This window comes from Rhinopithecus bieti, unplaced genomic scaffold (assembly GCF_001698545.2).
Source record: "Rhinopithecus bieti isolate Rb0 unplaced genomic scaffold, ASM169854v2 scaffold_1017, whole genome shotgun sequence".
Lineage (NCBI taxonomy): Eukaryota > Metazoa > Chordata > Mammalia > Primates > Cercopithecidae > Rhinopithecus > Rhinopithecus bieti.
Genome location: NW_016803657.1, coordinates 828,051 through 849,474, shown reverse-complemented (window position 1 = coordinate 849,474; position 21,424 = coordinate 828,051). Strand labels below are relative to the sequence as shown.

Sequence of the window (21,424 nt, the reverse complement as noted above, 5' to 3'; positions counted from 1 at the left end):
CCCCCACCACCGTACCGCATGCCAAGCAAGGAGCAGGCGCCCCTCGCCCCCATCCCAAGGCAGCAGCCGCAGACAGCCGCGGTGTGCCCCCGCGCGTGTGACCTTGGGCTTCTTTACCACCCCAGATACGACGACTACCACCACGAGCGCTGGCACAGGGTCCATCCCGCCATGGCAACAGCAGCAGGCGGCTGCCGCAGCTTCTCCAGGAGCCCCTCAGATGCAAGGCAACCCCACTATGGTGCCCCTGCCCCCCGGGGTCCAGCCGCCTCTGCCGCCTGGGGCCCCTCCCCCTCCGCCGCCTCCACCGCCTGGTTCCGCCGGCATGATGTATGCCCCGCCCCCTCCTCCTCCGCCTCCCATGGACCCTTCTAACTTTGTCACCATGATGGGCATGGGGGTGGCGGGCATGCCGCCCTTCGGGATGCCTCCAGCTCCCCCACCGCCTCCACCACAGAACTAGACTTGTTTTTTAAGAAAATATATATTATATATAGAGAGAATTGGTCTCGTTTAAACACGCCGAACCTCACCATATGGAGCCAGACATTGGGACGCACGCATGTGATTGTGTGTGCACGCATGTGTGTGTGTGCACGCACTGGGCTGGGCCAAGCGACTGAGGATTCGCTTGGGAATGGGCAGGTGGTAGTAGGGGCGCCAGCTTGAGCTCTCCTGGCGCCCCGTAGCATCGAGTGTCTTCTTTGTCTTCTTTCTCTCCTCACCCAACTCCCTTTGCCTCTCCCCAAACCGGGCCGCCAGGATCCCTCCCCGCGGCGGCGATGGCCCGAGCCATGAGAGTGAGGACTTTCCGCGCCCATTGGTGACCCTTCCAGGCAGACAGCCTCAGCAGCGCCCCTGGTGGACAGGATGGTTCGGCAAAGCAGCCTGAGTTATTTTTGTGGACGGAATCGGAACACGCTGGCTCCATATCGTGAAATTTTTATTAATTCTTTTCTTTTTTCCTTTGTTATTTCCTTATCTCTTCCTTTCTTCAGACTCCGTCCAAGGAGATGCTCTCCCCGGTCTTCTGCTGCAATTAGATTCCTTTCCCTTCTCTCCAGTTCTCCTTCCCTTACCAAGGAGAGGGGAGCAAATGGTTTTGGGCATGGGCTTTGGCCATTCACGTCAAGCTGGTTGTGGGGTTCTTTGGTTCTAAGTTTTTCAAGGTGCCATAGCCATCCCCGAAGATGTTTAAAGTGTGAGGTTTTTTAGTCTCTGCCACCCTTGTCAAGGGAGTCTTGTACAGTTGCCGAGGGTAGGTTCATTTCCAGGTTCCGGGATTCCCATCTGCCCTGGCGCTCCTGCCAGCAGTGGGTGGGCAGCCTGAGCTCCCTTGGGCTTGCCTGCCAGCCTGGAGTTCTTCCTGTGCTCCTTGACCACCTGAGCTGCCTCAGATTCCATTTGGTCCTCTCCTTCCTGGAAGGCTTTCTTTTGTGTTTTATTTTAATCCCAAATGTCTGAATGTTTTGCAGTGTCTAGGGGTTTGAGCCCCTTGTTCATTCTACTTCCTTTTTCCTCCCGCTTCCCTCTCCATGGAGTGATTATGTTGATGATAATGTATACTGCGCGTTCTCTTCACTGGTTTATCTGCAGAAATTTCTCTGGGCTTTTTTTGGTGTTAGATTCAACACTGCGCTAAAGCGGGGATGTTCCACTGAATAAAAGAGCAGTGTGGTTTTCTGGGTCTGCTTCTTTATTTTTAATCCCCCCCCCCCCCCCCCCCCCCCCGCTTTTTCTTTTCACATAAACTTCCTCTACCAGCAGCAGCAGCACCAAAGTTGCCTTAACTTTTGTTCAGCACCTGATCCGGGGGTGAGACTGTGGGTGGTTAATTCGGGAAGCCCACCACCACCTGCCTCCTGTGTGTGGCTTTGGTGGTGGTGGGAGCTGAGTGTGTGGGTGGCTCTGCAGTCTCCCCTTTGGTGACTAGTTAACATCGCTGAGAACCAATTTTGCCCCTCCTTGGTCACCGCTCATCTTTCTAGTCTCTGTCCTTTGAAGGCCTTTTCTTGGGGCTCAGACCTCCATGTTTGATGAGCTCCAGTGGTGATTTGTGCCTGGAAGCTGCCACCTGACTAAGGCCCTGGGCCTAGGGAGGCATCAACACTAAAGGTCAAGCCAACTAATCCTGCCTGTCAGCCACAGAGCAGCTAAAATTAAAACCGCCAAGTGGCTTTTTTCCTTCTCTGCTGGTGACTTGCAGCCTGCCAGCACTGTAGGCTTGGGGTGGGGGGGCAGGGACAGGATAAAGTGCTCCACCTTGTGCTTTGCCAGCACTTTTTGAAGGGTCTTATGCTTTTTTTTTTAATGTCTTGGACAGTGAGTGGGTAGTTCCTGTTCTCAATGGTTCCAGAGAAATCCATGTGTAGTCTCCACCAGGTAGTGAGGTCCTCTCCTGGGGAGAGGTGCCTTAGAGCTGCCCTGGTTCCACCTGCCTCTCCTTCCTTCAGGGCGGCTGAGGGACAGTAGGCTCCCACCAGTGCCTGGCTGCTGGGGCCAGCAACTGTGGCCTGGGCTGCTTTCCAGCTGTGAGCTGGGGCTGGCTACTGCTGTTTACTGGGGTGTCTGGTCCCCGTCCAGGAGGCCTGTGCTTTGCTATGGATCTGCCGGGCTTGAGGGAGCCCTCAGAAGCAAGGCAGGCACAGTGCGTTTCCCCAGCCAAGCCCTAAACTTCGGCTCACCAAAAGAAGGACATCTTTTTTGCCTTTGTCCTTAACTGACGGAATGGGGGCAGGGCCTGGGGCCTGGCTACCCTGTTTGACCTTGGCTTCACCTCATTGCTTCCCCCACAAGCTTGGTTTCCCTGGTGGGCTCATTGGGCGGTTAATTAGCTCTTTGAAGCTCTGGAAGTGGCAAAGTGGCGCTATGTGGGTTTTAGAAATAAAATCAATAAATGACTTAACCACAGCCCAGCTATCTCCTCCGCTTCTCTCCCCCGAGGCCAGCTCCATTCCTGTGCTCCCTCTCTCTCTGCTCCCTGCCGTCAGCTTTTGTTAAGGTTTTGGAGAGGAAGTGGCTGACTAAGGCATCAGTCTCCAAGGTGCTGGAGGCCCTGAAATGGAAGAGACAGCAGGAAGGCTTGGCCCTCTGAACCGTGGCAAGCATTTGCCTCTGTGGCAGAATCAGAGAGACAGAAAGGCCTGCCCACCTGTCTGAAGACACCTGGGGTGGGAAAGTAAGCCCTTTACTCCATCACGCTGTGACAGGGCAGTGCTTGCCCCGCCCTCCCCCACCCCCCCTCCCCGTTCATTTCTGCTGCTGTTGCAGCACTGTCCCGGTCCCTCAAGGCCTGGTAAGAGGAATGCCAGTGGGGAAAGGTCAGCCTCAGGGCTGTGTTACTGAAGTTCAGCCAAGGGCTATGGAGAAACCCATGATTGGTCCAAGGAAGGAGGCCGGGTTTCTAGTTAGAAACTTAGACATAAACAACCTTGAGTGAGTTCAGGTTGTAAAAGTGCTTCAGGGCTCATTAAACCTGCACACACAACACTAAGGAGGGGTGAAGGAAGCAGGGAAACAGAATCTGAGATCGTGCTGCCCAGGTTTGATCATGCGGGGCTGGGGCATGCAGTGTCACCCCTGGACAAAGCCTGGAAACAGTGGGGAGTGATGGCATGACAAAGACTGAAAGAAGTCACAGAAAAGGTAGTTGGAGAAAGTTAAAAATTGCCCAGTAAAATTGTTCATGAGACAGCAAGCGCCCTAGGTGCAAGAGGGGAGGGTAGCTGGGGAAGGCTGGAATGAACTTGGGCTGCCCTGCCTGCAAGATGTGATCGTCTGTGGGGATCGGTCCTCAGTGGCAGGAACGGAAAGTCTTGCAGAAAATAGGGGTCAATGCAAAGAAGGTGTGTGTGGCCAAAGCAGGCTGCCACGATTGGGCTGTGAGGTGACAGCATGGTTAACTACTGCCTGCCTGGCAGTGGACTGCCAAGAAGTCAGCTCTACTCACAGCAACCCTCCAAGGGACAAGTGTGGGCTGTGAAGAACCTTGGATGCCAGGCCAAGCTGGAGTCCAAGCTGTGCTTAGTGGAGGATAGGGACGAGGCCCAGGAGCTGAGGCTGGGGTGCAAGCTGTGAAAGGGGAAGAGACCCGACAGCTGCCAGCATTGCGTTTTTGTTTGTTTTGAGACAAGAGTCTCGCTGTGTTGTCCAGGCTGGTGTGTAGTGGCGATCTCAGCTCGCTGCAACCTCTGCCTCCCGGGCTCAAGTGATTCTCTTGCCTCAGCCTCCTGAGTAGCTGGGATTATAGGCATGTGCCACCATGCCCGGCTAATTTTTGTATTTTTAGTAGAGACGGTTTCGCCACGTTGGTCAGGCTGGTCTCAAACTCCTAACCTCAGAAGATCCACCCGCCTCGGCCTCCCAAAGTGTTAGGATTACAGGCGTGAGCCACCGCGCCCGGCCAGCATTGTTTTTTAATGGTTTATGGAACACTTCTTAAAGAAATTGGAAATTAGAGAAAATGTAAGAAAAGTTGTTTGCGTCCCTGTGTCTGTGGAGGTGCATTTTGGTGTTTTTTTCCCGATCTTTTTTCTCTACTTGGAAATGTGGCAGGCACTACAGAAGACAGTGTGCCGTGCCTTTTGGGGGCAGGGGTAGAGCAGGGCTTGGGATTCTGGAGACCTCTGTAGGAGTTGCAGTTTGGCCCACATACTAAGCCAGTGATTCCAGGGCTGCGTCTGCCGTGGCTCAGAAGGTGATCAGAGGCTGGGCGCTGGGGCTCATGCCTATAATCCCAGCACTTTGGGATGCCAAGGTGGGCGGATCACCTGAGGTCAGGAGTTCCAGACCAGCCTGGTCCAACATGGTGAAACTCCGTCTCTACTAAAAATACAAAAATTAGCTGGGCATGGTGGCGGTTGCTTGTAATCCCAGCTACTTGGGAGGCTGAGGCAGAATTGCTTGAACCCAGGAGGCGGAGGTTGCAGTGAGCTGAGATCATGCCATTGCACTCTAGCCTGGGCAACAAGAATGAAACTCCATCTCAAAAAAGTTCTCAGAAACAGCTTGGCCTTCCCTGAACCAGGCTCTCAATAGTATCCTGCAGCTGTCCAGGCTTTTGACCTGCTGCCTGCCCTCAGAACAGAAACCCAGCTCTTCCCCTCCACTGGCCCACCACCCGGGAGGCCCAGACAGCCTTTGAACTAGCACAAGGTCCTGGTTCCTTTTGCTTAAAGAACAGCAGGTTCCAAAGCCTGCCCTCACAAGATGAGGAGGCAGCAGCTGAGAGGCAGGGTTTTTTTTTTCTCATTGGAGACTTTAAATTTGATGAAGGAATCCAAAGCTCGGAAAGGTAAAGCAACAAACTTGAGGTCACACAGCAAGTCAGTGCTGGGGCCAGGACAAAGCATGGAATGGGAGGATAGCCAAAGCCTCCAGGGAAGGGCCCGAAGCTGTGGGGCTCTGCACACGAATGGGGTGAGGTCCCCGAGGTACAGATTAGGCACCCATTTTATAGGCCAGGTCACAGAGCTGGTTCACAAAATCCCTATCCAGAGTGTGGCCCCAAGTGGCAGGAAGGAGTGAGAGAAGGCCTCCAATCACTTCCTAAGCAGTGGAATCATAGGGAGAACTTACTGTCATCAACCAGTATGATGACGGGGTGGGGAATGCCTCAGTTTCTCCCACCCCCGAGGGCCTACAGGACTACAGTTCCCAGGGCCCCGTGCTGCAGGCTAGCGGCCTCCCGCCAATGCTGGCCTGTAACCTGAGCATCCCTCTCCAAAAGGTCACTTCAGAGCTCCTTGAGGGACAGCAACAGGGGAGCCCAGAGCTGCTCAGTTTCAGTGGGGGTGGAGTGAGGGCTGTGGCCCTGCCTCACACAACCTCCCTCACACCACCAGGGTCGTGGGCCCCTTTCTCGAAGGGCCCCCTGTCTTGAAGACATTCTGCTAGTTGCACCTTTTCTGTAAGGAGACACTGACTTGGCTCCTGCACCGCAGCCTGCAGGAGATCCTGGTTCCTTTTACCACAACACATGGCCTCCCATCCTGGTTCAGCCACTGACAGACAGCTAGCCGATCCAGCACTCTGCCTGCTCTTTCTTGTATCCAACCCTGCAAAAGGCAGGGACAAGGGACAGAAGACCCGTGTGCAAGGCCTGGAGGAAGTGGGTCAGCACAGGCCTGTGAACAAGCCAGGCCAGTCTTGGCGGCCCAAGTGGAGCTCACCTCTCCCTCCCCTCTGCTCTCCTTCCTTTACCCTCAAAATAGCTCCCTGAGCTGCCAGGCCAAGACCCTCCCATTGCAGGGGAGGCGGGGCGTGCTGCCCAGAGCCAGGCTTTAAATCCCCTTGAGGCTGGGGAGCTCTACTCCCTGGCTGGAGGCAGTGCTGAGGCTGCCGTCCCCTCCACCATCAGTCCAATCCGGCCCGCCCTCCTGCAGCCATGTCCCGGCCCCTGTCAGACCAGGAGAAAAGAAAGCAAATCAGTGTGCGTGGCCTGGCCGGCGTGGAGAATGTGACTGAGCTGAAAAAGAACTTCAACCGGCACCTGCATTTCACACTCGTAAAGGACCGCAATGTGGCCACCCCACGAGACTACTACTTTGCGCTGGCCCATACCGTGCGTGACCACCTCGTGGGACGCTGGATCCGCACGCAGCAACACTACTACGAGAAGGACCCCAAGGTGCTGCTGGGGACACCTGGGGTGGGGGTATGGGATGGAGGCACTGCCAGGGAGCTGGGGATCTTGATATAAGTGGCTGCCCCTCGTCACTCTAGGTTCTTGGGGTTGGAGAATCCAGGGGTGCCAGGCACAAGTGGTGCTGGGACAATCTGAGGGAGAAACCTGGGGCGGGGCTGGGGGTCAGGGAGCTCTGAGCAGGTGGTCTGGCTGCAAAAGTGCCCACTCGGAGAAGGTTGGAGGGGGTGCTGGTGGGCAGGATGGCACCTGTGGCCTGGCTGGGCCCAGGTGGAAGGACATGTCAGTTGCTGCATGTATGCGTGGTGTGCTTGTGCAGCAGGAGGGGCTGGGGCAGCTCAGGTGGCAGAGATCAAGTGTCCGGTGGGGTCACTGGTAAATGTCAGCAACCTGACACCCCTCGGTGGGGAGTGGGGGAGGGGCAGGCAGACGGGGCCCAGAAGGGGACCCAGGCAACCAGGAGACCAGGCACTGGCAGCATCCTAGTTTCTGGTGCCTCTGGGTCTCCTTGGGATTGAGGCTTGAAGGCCAAGGGGAACTGGGCAGTGCAAGGATGGGAGGTGACAGTCTCTAGCCCAGTCTCTAGCCACTGTGTGACCTTGAGCAAATGACCTTTTTCTCTGGGCCTTGGCCTTGCCCTCCTGGGGAGCTCTTGGAGGCGCTTTTGCATGTCCTGGCGCCCTGCTGGGCTGTGCGGGGGCGTGTGTGCAGGGGGAAGGGGTTCCCACTCTCCTGAGCACCTCAGTCCCTGAAGTGGGTATGGCCAGCGCCATTTCCCAGATGAGGAAACTGAAGCCAAAGAGAGTGATTTGTTCAAAGTCAGAGGAATGCTGGGACCAGAACCTTACCCGTTGGGCCCCAAAGCCTGAGACAGGGAGAAACAAATTGGGGACAGGGATGGGACTGCTGAGCAGGGCAGGCAGGCCAGAGGTCCAGGTGTGGCTGGGTCTGGCTGAGTGTTGGTGTGTGGCCCTGACCCCATTCCCTGCCCATCCGTCTCTCTGGGCAGAGGATCTACTACTTGTCTTTGGAATTCTACATGGGACGGACGCTACAGAACACCATGGTGAACCTGGCCTTAGAGAATGCCTGTGACGAGGCCACCTACCAGGTGTGTGTGGGGTGGGGCAAGCCATGGGGACTGGGGGATTCCCCTGCTGACACTTGACCCTGACCACTGTCACCCTCACCCCTCCAGCTGGGCCTGGACATGGAGGAGCTGGAGGAAATTGAGGAGGATGCGGGGCTGGGCAATGGGGGCCTGGGCCGGCTGGCAGGTAAGTGGACAGGGCCATGAGGGTGGAGCGGGCCAATGGGGTCCTCCGTGCTGGGTCCCTGACACCTGCCTCCCTGCACACCCCCAGCCTGCTTTCTCGACTCCATGGCAACACTGGGCCTGGCCGCCTATGGCTACGGGATTCGCTATGAGTTTGGGATTTTTAACCAGAAGATCTCCGGAGGCTGGCAGGTGAGCAGCCTTGGCTCTAACCTTGTGGGGTCTAGTCAGGATGAGGAAGACCCCCACTTGTTTATTATCTCTGAATAGGTCCGAAACGGCCCCCCAAGCTCTGTGGAAAGCATCCTTGCTGCTCCCCACCCCCCAACCCAAAGCCAGCTGGTGTCCCTGAAACAGGTGGTCCATGTCCCACTGGATAGCCCAGCAGACCAGGGGCCGACCTCAGAGCCCCTAACTTATACTGTGTAGGGTACACGGGCCCACAGCCCCTGCCCTGCCCCACCGTGCACTGTGGTGTGAATGCCTGCACTGATACTGCTGGCCTTTCTCCCTGACCTGCCTTGGGTGCAGATGGAGGAGGCTGATGACTGGCTTCGCTACGGCAACCCCTGGGAGAAGGCCCGTCCCGAGTTCACACTACCTGTGCACTTCTACGGCCATGTGGAGCACACCAGCCAGGGTGCCAAGTGGGTGGACACACAGGTAAGGATGAAGCTGGGGGTCGGGGGAGCTCAGAGAAGGGGAGGGAAGAGAAGGAAGCCCAGAGAGGAAGCAGGACCCAGTGTATTTTACAACTGAGGATGCTGAGACTCAGAGAGGTTAAGTGACTTACTCAAAGTCACACAGCTGAAGCCAGGAAAGACTGGATACAGGGACACAGGGGAGCCAGTCTAAGTACTGAGCCTGGAAGGGGAGAGAGGCTGCCCTGCTCCCCCAGTGTCTCCCCATGACCTGGCTCCACTACACACCATGAGATTTATCAAAGGACCATCTTGGTGACTTGAGTCTGCCCTGAACATCTTGATAGCAGCAGCCCAGAAAGGGGGACAGGAGAAAATTGGGACCTTCTGAAAAGAATTCACTCACCACACAGCAAGTTAGAGGAATCCTGAGACCAAACCAAATCTGGACACAGTGACTCATGCCCGTAATCCCAGCACTTCAGGAGGCCGAGGCGATAGGATGGCTTGAGTTCAGGATTTCAAGACCAGCCTGGGCAACATAGAGAGACCCTGTCTCTACAAAAAATTAAAAAAAAAAAAAAAAAAAATAGACTGGGGCAGTGGGTCATACCTGTAATCCCAGCAATTTGGGAGGTCAAGGTGGGCAGATTGCTTGAGCTCAGGAGTTCGAGACCAGCCTGGGCAACAGGGCCAATCTGTCTATAAACAATACAAAAGTTAGCCGGGCATGATGGTGTGCACCTGTAGTCCCAGCTACTCAGGTGGCCGAAGTGGGAGAATTGCTGGAGCCCAGGAGCCTGGGTGACAGAGCCAGACCTCGTCTCAAATAAAAAAATTTAAAAATTAGCCAGGGTGCTGGTGCATGCCTGTAGTCCCAGTTACTCTGAGGCTTCAGTGGGAGGATCATTTGAGTCCAGGATTTCAAGGCTGCAGTGAGCTATGATTGCACAACTGCACTCCAGCCTGCGTGACAGAGTGAGACTCTGTTTCAAAAATCAAAAAGACAAAAAACTGAAAACCTTAAAACCAAACCAGGTGTCCAAATCCCAGTTTAGGCCGGGCATGGTGGCTCACACCTGTAATCTCAGCACTTTGGGAGGCCAAGGCAGGTGGATCACCTGAGGTCAGGAGTTCAAGACCAGCCTGACCAATATGGTGAAACCCAGTCTCTACTAAAAACACAAAAACATCAGCCAGGCATGGTGGCACGTGCCTGTAATCCCAGCCACTCAGGAGGCTGAAGCCAGAGAATTGCTTGAATCTGGGAGGCGGAGGTTGCAGTGAGCCAAGATAGTGCCACTGCACTCCAGCCTGGGCAACAGAGTGAGGCTCCATCTCAAAAACAAACAAAAAACATCCCAGTTCAGGCAATCTTCCTGCTGGAAGCTTCAGGTCATCACCCCCCAGATGGGCTGCAGATAAACCACTAGGCTTTCAGAACTGAGCATTTGTTTGCTGTCATCCAGGTTAAGATGCAGTGGGGGCTGCTGGCAGTCCATGCCAGGTGCACATGGCAGCTGGCACAAGTGGCTGTGGCTGGAAGGCAGGACACCTGGCTCCCTCTGGTGCTGCCAGCCTAGCTGTGTGCTTGGGGATGGGTCCCTCCCCTTTCTGTGTGTCAGCTCCCACCCTGCTCCAATCAGGGTGACTGAGTGTGGGGAGGGAGGGCGATGCCCCTTAAAAGGGCTCCCTTGGAGGAGTGAATGTACCCCTGGCACCGTGGTAGCAGACAATTACTGATGTTTGCTAGTTATGGAAGGCGGGGCAGAATTAGTCACCGTGAATTAGCCCTGTGGTCAACCAGACATGAGACCTTTGGATGAACTTGACCTCTGTGACCCCTTCAGCCTGGCCCTGGGTTTCCCGACCCCTCTCATGAATCCACAGTGTCCTGTAGCTTTTGCTCAGGCCAGGCTGGCCAGCCCAGCCCCCATCGCAGCAGAGTGGTCGCCAACAGAGCCCCTCCTGGGCTCCGGGCTTATCACCTGCCTCCTTCCATTCTCCTCACCACCGTCTGCCCAGGCAGGGCTTATGGGTGTCGGGGAGGTGTTGGGGGTGTCTTTGCTCTAGATGAGGTCCAGGGAGACTATGGGCTTTGCTCATGGTTACCCAGCTCGTCGATGCTAGTGTCAGGATGAGAGCCTGTGTCTGCAGAGTGCAGGGATAAAGTCTTGATTCCCAGCCCTAAGGGGAGGGAGGCAATTGCCCGGGCTGGCCAGCTCCTGACAGGATTGCCCCCACAGGTGGTACTGGCCATGCCCTACGATACGCCCGTGCCCGGCTATCGCAACAACGTTGTCAACACCATGCGCCTCTGGTCTGCCAAGGCTCCCAATGACTTCAACCTCAAGGACTGTGAGTTCATCCACTGGTAGCCAGCAGCCCCAGCCTGCCCGCTGGCCACGCCCAGCACAGGCCTTACCCTGTCCCCACTTTCGTCCCTCAGTCAACGTCGGTGGCTACATCCAGGCTGTGTTGGACCGAAACCTGGCAGAGAACATCTCTCGTGTCCTGTACCCCAATGATAATGTGCGTCACCCCCTGGGCTGGGGGCTGGAAGCCTGAGTCCTTGGGAGCGGGAATCAGGGAGAGCTGGGGAGGGACACTTGCTGGTGCCCTAGTCACACCCAGGGCATATTGCTGGCCTTGTGCATCCTGTACCCCCACCTCAAGTCTTTTGAGTGCAAGGACACCTGAGTCCTGAGGAAAGTGGGTTAGCGAAGGGCACTTTGGAGGGGCTGTTCCCTGGTGACACCCACAACACACTCAGTTCTTGTGCACCTCTTCCTGACACTGTCTCTCGCCACTAGTTCTTGGTGGAGGAAAGGCCCCTGGGTCCCAGAGAGGGAGATGGCTCAGGACTCAGGGGTCCCGGTATGGGTGGGAGTCCCTCCTGGCCACACCCACTGCAGCTTTAGGCCACGCCCCCACCACCCTGACTCACGCTGCCTCGTGCTGTGCCCAGTTCTTCGAAGGGAAGGAGCTGCGGCTGAAGCAGGAGTATTTCGTGGTGGCCGCCACCCTCCAGGACATCATCCGTCGTTTCAAGTCCTCCAAGTTCGGCTGCCGGGATCCCGTGCGCACGAACTTCGATGCCTTCCCAGATAAGGTAGCATGAGCATGGAGGGTGCCTCTGTGACCGGACAGTGTGTGCCAGGCCTCTCCCTCCAGCCTCAGCCTGCCTGCCCCATGTAATAGATAAGGGAGTGGAGGATGGGGGTGTGGGAGGGTCAGTTGCTCAGGATCCACAATCCACAGTCTCATAACCTGGACTTCCCTCCTCCTCCTGCCCCACTCCCCCATTCCTCCCAACCCCGTGAGCGCCTGCCTGCCTCTGCCCACAGCCCAGTCACAGAACCGTGCTGGGCTCTCTGGGGGCCTCCAAATGGCACAGGACAGTGACCATAGCATGGAATGTGGTTTGGAGCCCAGACTGACTTCTCCCCCTACCCCAGGTGGCCATCCAGCTCAATGACACCCACCCCTCCCTGGCCATCCCCGAGCTGATGAGGATCCTGGTGGACCTGGAGCGGATGGACTGGGATAAGGTGGGCTTCAGGGCCCCTCTGCCCCATCTGATGCTCTCCGCTTCAGAGTTCCCTTCCCAGTTTGGGAACGTGGGAGGATATGAGTGGAGTGAACAGATTGGAGCCTGAGGCCAGAGGGACCATCCTGGAACCTGGCACTGCAGTGTGGGGGGACCCACTGAGCTGCATAGTGTGTGAGGAGACCCACTGGGCTGAGGTCAGCATCCTGACTGCCCATCTGTGTGCCAGGCATGGGATGTGACAGTGAGGACCTGTGCCTACACCAACCACACGGTGCTGCCCGAGGCCCTGGAGCGCTGGCCGGTGCACCTCTTGGAGACGCTGCTGCCGCGGCACCTCCAGATCATCTACGAGATCAACCAGCGCTTCCTCAACGTGAGTCAGGAGGCTTGGGGGACACTGTGGGGGTGAGGGGGAAGCCACCCAGTCTGGGCCTGGGAGTTGGGGCGTCCAGCCAGGGCCCTGAGACTCTGGGGCAGTGGGGGCTCTGGGCAGAGCTCTGAGGGTATGGGGCTGGGGACTGGGGACTGGGGTTTCTGGGTGTGGTACTAGCTCTGGGCTCTCTGGGCACAGCGGGTGGCAGCCACATTCCCAGGGGACGTAGACAGGCTGCGGCGCATGTCGCTGGTGGAGGAGGGCGCGGTGAAGCGCATCAACATGGCACACCTGTGCATCGCGGGTTCGCACGCTGTCAACGGCGTGGCGCGCATCCACTCCGAGATCCTCAAGAAGACCATGTGAGCCCCGCTTTGCAGACCCCGCCCCTCTCTAGGCCCCACCCACTCCACGCCCCTGTCACAAGAAGCCCCGCCCTTCACCGACCGCTCTCTGTTCTCTGGCTTCTGGCGCCTTTCACAGGTGGTGTCATTCTTACAAGCACAGCAGCCCCTTCCAGTGCCACCCTGTCCTGAGATGATCCCCTCTTACACACAGCACCCCCAGCCTTCCCCAGGTCTGCATTCCCTGCATCCCCTTTCAGCAAGACACCAGGGTAGGGGCCCCAGGGCAGAGGCCTTCATCGTACAGGGGCGAGTGGTGACCTTCGTCCAACCTCATCCTGCAGCTTCAAAGAGTTCTATGAGCTGGAGCCTCATAAGTTCCAGAATAAGACCAACGGCATCACCCCTCGGCGCTGGCTGGTTCTGTGTAACCCCGGGCTGGCAGAGGTCATTGCTGAGGTGAGAGGCCACCATAGGGCCAGCAGAGTCAACATGGGTCCCTGCAGGGATCAGCTGGGTATGGTCGTGTAGGTGATTCACTGAGGCTGAAATCCCTCCTGAACTGTGTTCCCCAAGCCTCGCATCCGCCTGGAGGAGGGACACCATCTTATTTGCATGAGGGTGCTCTGTGTGCTAATGGAGGCCCTGGCTGTGGAGGTGAACCCAGCAGAGGTCACAGTCTAATGGAGGTAGTCATCCATGGGTCACATCTGAAGTGAGCCTGGAAGGGGGCAGATATCTGGTAGGGAAGGCGCAAGGTCATGCTGGCATCAGGAAAAGGCCAGGAAGCCAGGAAGGCCTGCTGGGGTCAGATGGGGTCAGCCATCAGAGCTCAAGGACGGGAGGGGAGGAAGGTGCATGGATGCCCCGTGCCCCATCTGGGAGGCTGGAGGAGGAGGGGCTGGGAGGGCCCCCCAGAGCAGCCTGCTGGGTGGAGGGGGCTTGGCCGACCTGGTAAGGGTCCCTTCTGTGTTGAGAGGAGGGAGGACAGGGGGATGGGCTTGGCTGAGAGCCATCTTCCCACAGCGCATCGGGGAGGACTTCATCTCCGACCTGGACCAGCTGCGCAAATTGCTCTCCTTTGTGGATGATGAAGCTTTCATTCGGGATGTGGCCAAAGTGAAACAGGTGGGGAGAGCTGCAACGTGTTACAGCTGTGCTGTGTGGAGAGCGCTGGAGGGGGCCAGATGTCTGGGTCAGGTGTGGCAAATAGAGCTCATCTCTCCTGCCAGCCCAGGCCATTGGTGGAAGTTGGCTGGAGTCTGCGGTGGGAAGGCATCATCTGACCTCATGTGAACAGTGCTGACGTTGATTAGCAATGTCTACACTGGTGCGGGAGTGGACAGAAGTAGCCAGTGAGCCTCCTGGCAGCCATCCTTCTGGGGCTGAATGAATGGAGTGTGGACTGTAGGATTTCCTGAGGCTGTGGCCTGTTGGTGAGCCCTTCCCTGTCTCTGCCTCCAGGAAAACAAGTTGAAGTTTGCTGCCTACCTAGAGAGGGAATACAAAGTCCACATCAACCCTAACTCACTCTTCGACATCCAGGTGAAGCGGATTCACGAATATAAACGACAGCTCCTCAACTGCCTCCATGTCATCACCCTGTATAATCGTGAGTGGCAGCCACTCTACCCTGTCTCTCAGGGCTCCCCCGTGTTCCTGAGGCATAGTACATACTGCCCACCCAACATCTCCTTTGGCCTTGGGACTACTCTCGGGGCATGGAATTATCCCCATTTCACAGATGGGCAAACTGAGGCTCAGAGAGGGGAAAGTGACACTCACATAGCAAGTGATTTTCTGAGTCAGGCCTACTGTCTCCGAGCCCAGCCTCTGTCAGGAGCTACTACCCAGAGGGAAAAGTAGGCCTACTGGATCCCTCTCGTTTCTCCACAGGCATCAAGAGGGAGCCCAATAAGTTTTTTGTGCCTCGGACTGTGATGATTGGAGGGAAGGTGAGAAGCCAGGCTCCAGCCCTGGGCTCCCATCCTTTGATATATCCAGGTTGAGGTCAGCCCGGCTGAGTTGCAGGATAGGGGGTGGGGGCCAGGCAGTAGAGTTGACCCCAGACTTTGTCCCCTCAGGCTGCACCTGGGTACCACATGGCCAAGATGATCATCAGACTCATCACAGCCATCGGGGATGTGGTCAACCATGACCCGACAGTGGGTGACCGCCTCCGTGTCATCTTCCTGGAGAACTACCGAGTCTCACTGGCCGAGAAAGGTGGGTGCTGCCAACAGGGACCCTAGGGAGGCTCTGACTAGTTCAGTCTCAGGAAGAGGCATCAGTCATCTCTTCCTGGGATACTTGTACTTGAAAGAAGAATCTGGAGAGGGCAATGCTTAAACCACAAGGAAGCCGGGCGTGGTGGCCAACGCCTATAATCCCAGCACTTTGGGAGGCCAAGGTGGGTGGATCACCTGAGGTCAGGAGTTCAAGACCAGCCTGGCCACCATGGTGAAACCCCATCTGTACTAAAAATACAAAAATCAGCCGGGCGTGGTGGCGGGCACCTATAATCCCAGCTACTCGGGAGGCTGAAGCAGGAGAATCACTTGAACTTGGGAGGCGGAGGTTGCAGTGAGCTGAGATTGCGCCACTACACTCCAGCCTAGGCAACAAAAGCAGAACTCCATCTCAAAAAGCAAAACAAGACAAAACAAAACAAAGCAAAAACCCCATGAGGATGCCCTCTAATGGTGGGCTTTCAGGCAGTACACGGTGAAATTACCTTCAAATCTGCAAGGTGGGGAAATCCAGGTTGGACCTAGATGGTCAAGAATCAACAAGAGGTGGAGGACAGTGGGGTGCGGTGTGAGGGGCAGGCTTAGCTGGCGAAGACTGGGAGTTTGGGGTGCAGCGACTATGAGTCCGGCTATGCCTGGGGCCAGCCTAATCCGAGAGTCCCCAGCTGGTGTGAGGGTCTTCCCTGAGTTGACTTGTCCCCCTCCTGCCACCCCACAGTGATCCCAGCTGCAGACCTCTCTGAGCAGATCTCCACTGCGGGCACTGAGGCCTCAGGCACCGGCAACATGAAGTTCATGCTCAACGGGGCTCTGACCATTGGCACCATGGACGGGGCCAATGTGGAGATGGCAGAAGAGGCTGGAGAGGAAAACTTCTTCATCTTTGGCATGCGGGTGGAGGATGTGGATAAGCTTGACCAAAGAGGGTATGGGGGTCAAGGTTCACGGGCAAAAGACACTCAGGTGTGGCTGCTCGAGGGTGGTGCTGGGAGCAAGAGGCATGTCTGGAAAGACTGGTTCAGGCCCAGCAAGGTCTTGGTCATGGCCAGCAGGATTCTGGGAAACTTTAGAGGGTGCTTACAGCAAATAAGCTTAATGAAATGGGAAAAGAAAGAAGTAACACAGAACCAAAGGAAAAGGAAGAGAATATTATACCAACCCTAAGAGATAATATTGTTTGGGAAATGGAAGTAAAAAAATCCTTGCTCCCTGGAAGTCATGGGCAAAAGGGAAATATGGGCACAGTAGTTACAAGGGGCCTATGGTCAGAAACAGTTCTTCAGAGGAGACATTATCCTGGCATTACATTAAAAAAATTTGTTTTTATTTTATTTTTATTTATTTATTTATTTTTTGAGATGGAGTCTCGCTCTGTCACCCAGGCTGGAGTACAGTGGCATGATCTCAGCTCACTGCAAGCAGCTCCGCCTCCTGGGTTCACGCCATTCTCCTGCCTCAGTCTCCCGAGTAGCTGGGACTTACAGGCACCTGCCGCCACGCCTGGCTAATTTTTTGTATTTTTAGTAGAGATGGGGTTTCACCGTGTTAGCCAGGATGGTCTTGATCTCCTGACCTTGTGATCCACCTGCCTCAGCCTCCCAAAGTGCTGGGATTACAGGCGTGAGCCACCATGTCCGGCCTATTTTTTTTTTTTTTTGAGATGGAGTTTTGCTCTTGTTGCCCAGGCTGGAGTGCAGTGGCATGATCTTGGCTCACTGCAACCTTAGCCTCCTGAGTAGCTGGGACTACAGGTGCCTGCCACCACGCCTGGCTAATTTTTGTATTTTCAGTAGAGACGGGGTTTCATCATTTTGGCCAAGATGGTCTATATCTCCTGACCTCGTGATCCACCCGCCTCAGCCTCCCAAGTGCTGGGCTTACAGGGGTGAGCTACTGCGCCTGGCCTATTTATTTTTATTTTTTTGAGACANTGTCCGGCCTATTTTTTTTTTTTTTGGGATGGAGTTTTGCTCTTGTTGCCCAGGCTGGAGTGCAGTGGCATGATCTTGGCTCACTGCAACCTTAGCCTCCTGAGTAGCTGGGACTACAGGTGCCTGCCACCACGCCTGGCTAATTTTGTATTTTCAGTAGAGACGGGGTTTCATCATTTTGGCCAAGATGGTCTATATCTCCTGACCTCGTGATCCACCCGCCTCAGCCTCCCAAGTGCTGGGCTTACAGGGGTGAGCTACTGCGCCTGGCCTATTTATTTTTATTTTTTTGAGACAGAGTTACTCTGTCACCTAGGCTGGAGTGCAATGGCATGATCTTGGCTCACTGCAACCTCCGCCTCCCAGGTTTAAGTGATTCTTTCATCTCAGCCTCCCGAGTAGCTGGGATTACAGGCATCCACCGTTACGTCCAGCTAATTTTTGTAGTTTTGTAGAGATGGGGTTTCACCATGTTGGCCAGGCTGGTCTGGAACTCCTGACCTCAAGTAATCCGCCTGCCTCGGCTTCCCAAAGTCCTGGGTTTACAGGCATGAGCCACCGCGGCCTGCTTGAATCCTGGAGAGAGATTTTCCATGTTATTAGTCTTCGAAAATATTTTAAATGTTTGTATAACATTCCATCCTATGAGCATGTCACAACTTATTTAATCAATTCCATATGGCTGGACACTGAGGTTGATTTCCAGTTTGTTAAATATTATTGTGATGAACAACCTTTTAACATCTACGTCCACATCTGACGACTTCCTTAAGATAATTATCGGAAAGGCAATATTTCTGAGTTAAAAAGTATGAGTTCTTAAGGCTCTTGATACAGATTGCCAAACTGCTTTCCAGAAAGTTTCTCCCAGTTTACACTCCCACAACAGCTTCCCAGAGTTGGCATTAAACACTGAAAGGAGTTTCTCCTGTGAGGCTTCACTAGAAAGCTGGCTGTCCCATGGGCAGGAGGGAGCTGTGAGATGTTGTGATCGCGGTCCCCCATGCTCAGAACTAGGCCTAGAAGAACCCTCTGGCTGCAGGATGGAGACAGTGCTGGAGGCGGCAGATGGGGGACCACTGTGGGGGCTGACACCGTAATGCAGGGAGAGTCGCCTGAGAGTCGCATGAGGGGACAGGGATTAGAGACTTTGTGGGGAGCACTGGTTTCTGATTGGAAGGGTTAAGGTTTGAGACTGGCCTGTGGAGCACTTTGAGCCGTGGTGAGGGCGCTGAGGGTCAGCTGAAGGGTTATCTTTTTTTTTTTTTTTTTTTTTCTTGAGAAGGAGTCTCGTTCTGTTGCCCAGGCTGGAGTGCAATGGCATGATCTCGGTTCATTGCAACCTCTGCCTCCCGGGTTCAAGTGATTCTTCCCCCTCAGCCTCCCGAGGAACAATTGGGATTACAGACACACACCACCACACCCGGCTACTTTTTGTATTTTTGTAGAGACCAGGTTTCACCATGTTCGTCAGGCTAGTCTTGATCTCCTGACCTCAGATGATCTGCCCCCCTCAGCCTCCCAAAGTGCTGGGATTACAGGCATGAGCCACCGTGCCCAGCCCAGTTGAAGGGTTGTACCTGTTAGCTGCTCTTGCAGTCCGAGGGCAAGGCCAGATGTGGACTTGGGTACTGGAGGAGAAAAGCCATTTTGGAGCAAACAAACCGGTTAAGAGACAGCAGTGGCATGTGGAAGGAAAAGGGCTTGTTCGGGGGCCTTGGCTCTAACACTTAGCTTTGTGTATCCTCTGGGCCTCAGTTTCCTCATTCACAAAGGAGGAATGAAAAGCTGAGCAGAGAAGGGAAGTTGCAGGGAGGCCCTCTGGGGTGTGTGTGGCAGCCCTGGGGAGCAGCAGGCTGGGCCTGGGTTTTGACCCTGGGGCATGGGACTTCTCAGCTTTTCTCTGGAAGAAGAGCCAGGAACCCCTTTCTGGGTAGCTGACTGCAGCTCTGTCCTGGCAGGTACAATGCCCAGGAGTACTATGACCGCATTCCTGAGCTTCGGCAGGTCATTGAGCAGCTGAGCAGTGGCTTCTTCTCCCCCAAACAGCCCGACCTGTTCAAGGACATTGTCAATATGCTTATGCACCATGACCGGTGAGCTGGCTGGCCTGGGAATCACGCAGGTGGGGCTGCTGGGTGGATCGAGGCTCAGGTTTGTGGTGGGGAAGCTGGACAGGGGTCCTGGCAGTTGAAGCCAGGAACCTTTGGAAGCAGCATGACCCTCCAGGTCCCCAGCTGTCCACTGGGACAGCGCAGGCTTGGCCCTTGACCTCATAGAACTTAACCTAGCCCCTAAAGGAATAGCACATGCCTACCCTTTCCCCTCCAGGTTTAAAGTCTTCGCAGATTATGAAGACTACATTAAATGCCAGGAGAAAGTCAGTGCTTTGTACAAGGTGAGGGGTCCTGGGCCAGGGGTTGGCAGGGCTTTCCTGGCCCTGGTTGGGATGAGGCAAAAGGTGGAGATCCTGCCAGCAGAGTGAACCAGAGCTTCCCTTTGACCTGCAGAACCCAAGAGAGTGGACGCGGATGGTGATCCGGAACATAGCCACCTCTGGCAAGTTCTCCAGTGACCGCACCATTGCCCAGTATGCCCGGGAGATCTGGGGTGTGGAGCCTTCCCGCCAGCGCCTGCCAGCCCCGGATGAGGCCATCTGAGCCTCCAGTCCAGACCCCAAACCAGCCCTTGAGCCTGTCAGAATCCCCTGGGCCAGCCCCAGCGCCTCATGCAGAGGGTGGGGTACTGGAGTTAGATCTCTAAGCCCCCTCCTGGAAGTCTCATTTTCCCCACTCTCAATGTCCCAGTGTCCAGCGTGACTAAGGACACGGGCCCCCTTCCATCCTCGGGCTCCCGGTCCCCTCCAATTTATGGGGTCTGACCAACTGCACCCACTCCCCAATAAACTGATTCTCCTTGGGAGCGTCCTTCTTGTTGTTGGGAAATATTTTTAGCTTTTGGCGGGCTCAACAGCAGCCGCGCAATCACCCCCTTATCCTCCACCCTCGGCAGGTGCGTCCCAGGGCAGGGGCGGTGGTGGGAGGTGGAGGGGGCGACCCCGTGGGGGCGGGGCCTAGGCCTCTCCAGCCCCTTTCCTGGCGTCACCCTCCACGCCCCTCTTTCCAGTGCCGTGTCCATACTAGGTCAGCGGCCTGCCTAGCTGGCCGGGGGCGGGGCGTCTGTCTGGGTGGGGTGGGGCCCGCCCGGACTCGGGCTGAGGCCTCCCGGACCATGGAGGATCCACGCTGCCGAGGGCAAGACCCAGGAGGGGGAGAAAGCAGAGGATGCTCGGCGCCTTCTTGGCTCCGCCCTTAGCCCCGCCCTACTGCGGCGTTTAAGGGTCTCTTAGCAGGTGGCTGCGCTCGATCCAAAGTCGGGGGAGTGTTAGGGCAGGGAACACTCGCAGACCGCCTAGGCTAGGCCATGTCACCCCCTCATTATGGGGAAACTAAGGAACAGAAAGGGCCTGTTTCTAGGTCTTACAATACCAAGACTGAGGTGCGGGGGCGGTCCTGGTTCCCCCGCCCCGAGGCTGGGAGGGGCACGCCTCGGAAGGGAGGTTTGGGGTCGGTGGTTTCACAGTGAGTGTGTGAAGCCAAATGGCCGGAAACCGTTACCCGCTCTCCTAGGCCCGGCTAGTGGGGACCCCAACCGCCTGCGGCTGCCCCTCCCAAGTTCCTCCCTGCTGGCCAGGCATCCAGGCCCCCAGTCTCCCAGCTGCGGAGAACCCACCGCCACATGCGGCTGCCCCTTTCCATTCGGCCCTGTGGGAAGCCAGGCTTCCGGGGCCCCGTTCCTCCTGTGTGAACTGGGCCCCCCACCCCCATGCCCAGACATCAAGGCCACGTCTCCAGGTAGCCACAATTTCATTCCTCGCTCCCCACAGGCCCTTCTCCCCAAAATATTCCCATCTTGCCCTAGCCCCTCCCCCAGACTATCTCAAGGACCCGCTGTCCCCACGCCCCCGACCTCCACTAGGCCTGTGCCTCCCGCTGCCTGCAGGAAGACGCCCGGTCCCGGGCCGGGTTAGCCCCGTGGGAACGGTTTGTCTCGAAAACAGGAACCCGGGCTGGGGGCTGGGCGGGGCGCCCCTTCCCCACCGCAGTCCGCTTCCTGCCCCTCCCGGCTTCCTCCGCCCGACACCCAGGCAGGGCGGGGGGCACTGGGGCGTCCGGGGTTGGGGGAGGGGCTCTTCGTTTCGGTCCCCCCTCCGCGTCCCGGGCGGCGGGGCCTGCGCTCGCCCACCCTCGGGGCAGCCAATGGCGCAGCCCCCCACCCGCGGCCCTGGCCTCCCGGGCGGCGCGGCAGGGGAGGGGTTAAGCTGCCGCAGGGACCGCCGCGTGCGGGACGAGAGGGAGCCCCCGGTGGGGGTGGCGCAGCCGGCGGTGCGGAGCCCGGCGCAGGGGCGGAGGGG

At 56.5% G+C, this 21,424-nt stretch overlaps 3 protein-coding genes across 13 annotated transcripts in view; all 3 read left to right on the top strand.

The window, feature by feature from the left end:
• SF1 (splicing factor 1) overlaps positions 1-1,687 on the top strand; it is a 15,304-nt gene extending 13,617 nt beyond the window's left edge. The window contains 2 exon segments of the mRNA XM_017893225.1: positions 126-330; positions 763-1,687. Coding sequence (XP_017748714.1) covers positions 126-330; positions 763-892 — 335 coding nt within the window. The 3' untranslated portion in view covers positions 893-1,687.
• Positions 1,688-5,990: 4,303 nt separating this feature from the next.
• On the top strand, positions 5,991-19,940 carry PYGM (glycogen phosphorylase, muscle associated). The gene is made up of 20 exons (XM_017893193.1): positions 5,991-6,628; positions 7,653-7,754; positions 7,842-7,920; positions 8,008-8,111; positions 8,451-8,582; positions 10,807-10,918; positions 11,010-11,092; positions 11,529-11,672; positions 12,019-12,111; positions 12,340-12,486; positions 12,685-12,848; positions 13,175-13,289; positions 13,857-13,958; positions 14,295-14,442; positions 14,727-14,785; positions 14,915-15,056; positions 15,798-16,005; positions 18,972-19,106; positions 19,342-19,408; positions 19,521-19,940. Exons 1-20 carry the CDS (start codon positions 6,386-6,388, stop codon positions 19,668-19,670), a joined length of 2,529 nt encoding a protein of 842 aa, XP_017748682.1. The 5' UTR covers positions 5,991-6,385; the 3' UTR covers positions 19,671-19,940.
• Positions 19,941-20,215: 275 nt separating this feature from the next.
• Positions 20,216-21,424, top strand: part of RASGRP2 (RAS guanyl releasing protein 2) — a 23,970-nt gene continuing 22,761 nt past the window's right edge. For 3 of the 11 annotated variants that reach the window (XM_017893032.1, XM_017893022.1, XM_017893014.1), the window contains exon 1: positions 20,421-20,864. In XM_017893032.1, the coding sequence (XP_017748521.1) occupies positions 20,450-20,864 (415 nt within the window). In that variant the 5' untranslated portion in view covers positions 20,421-20,449. The other 8 variants (XM_017893125.1, XM_017893080.1, XM_017893135.1 and 5 more) reach the window with 6 other exon arrangements.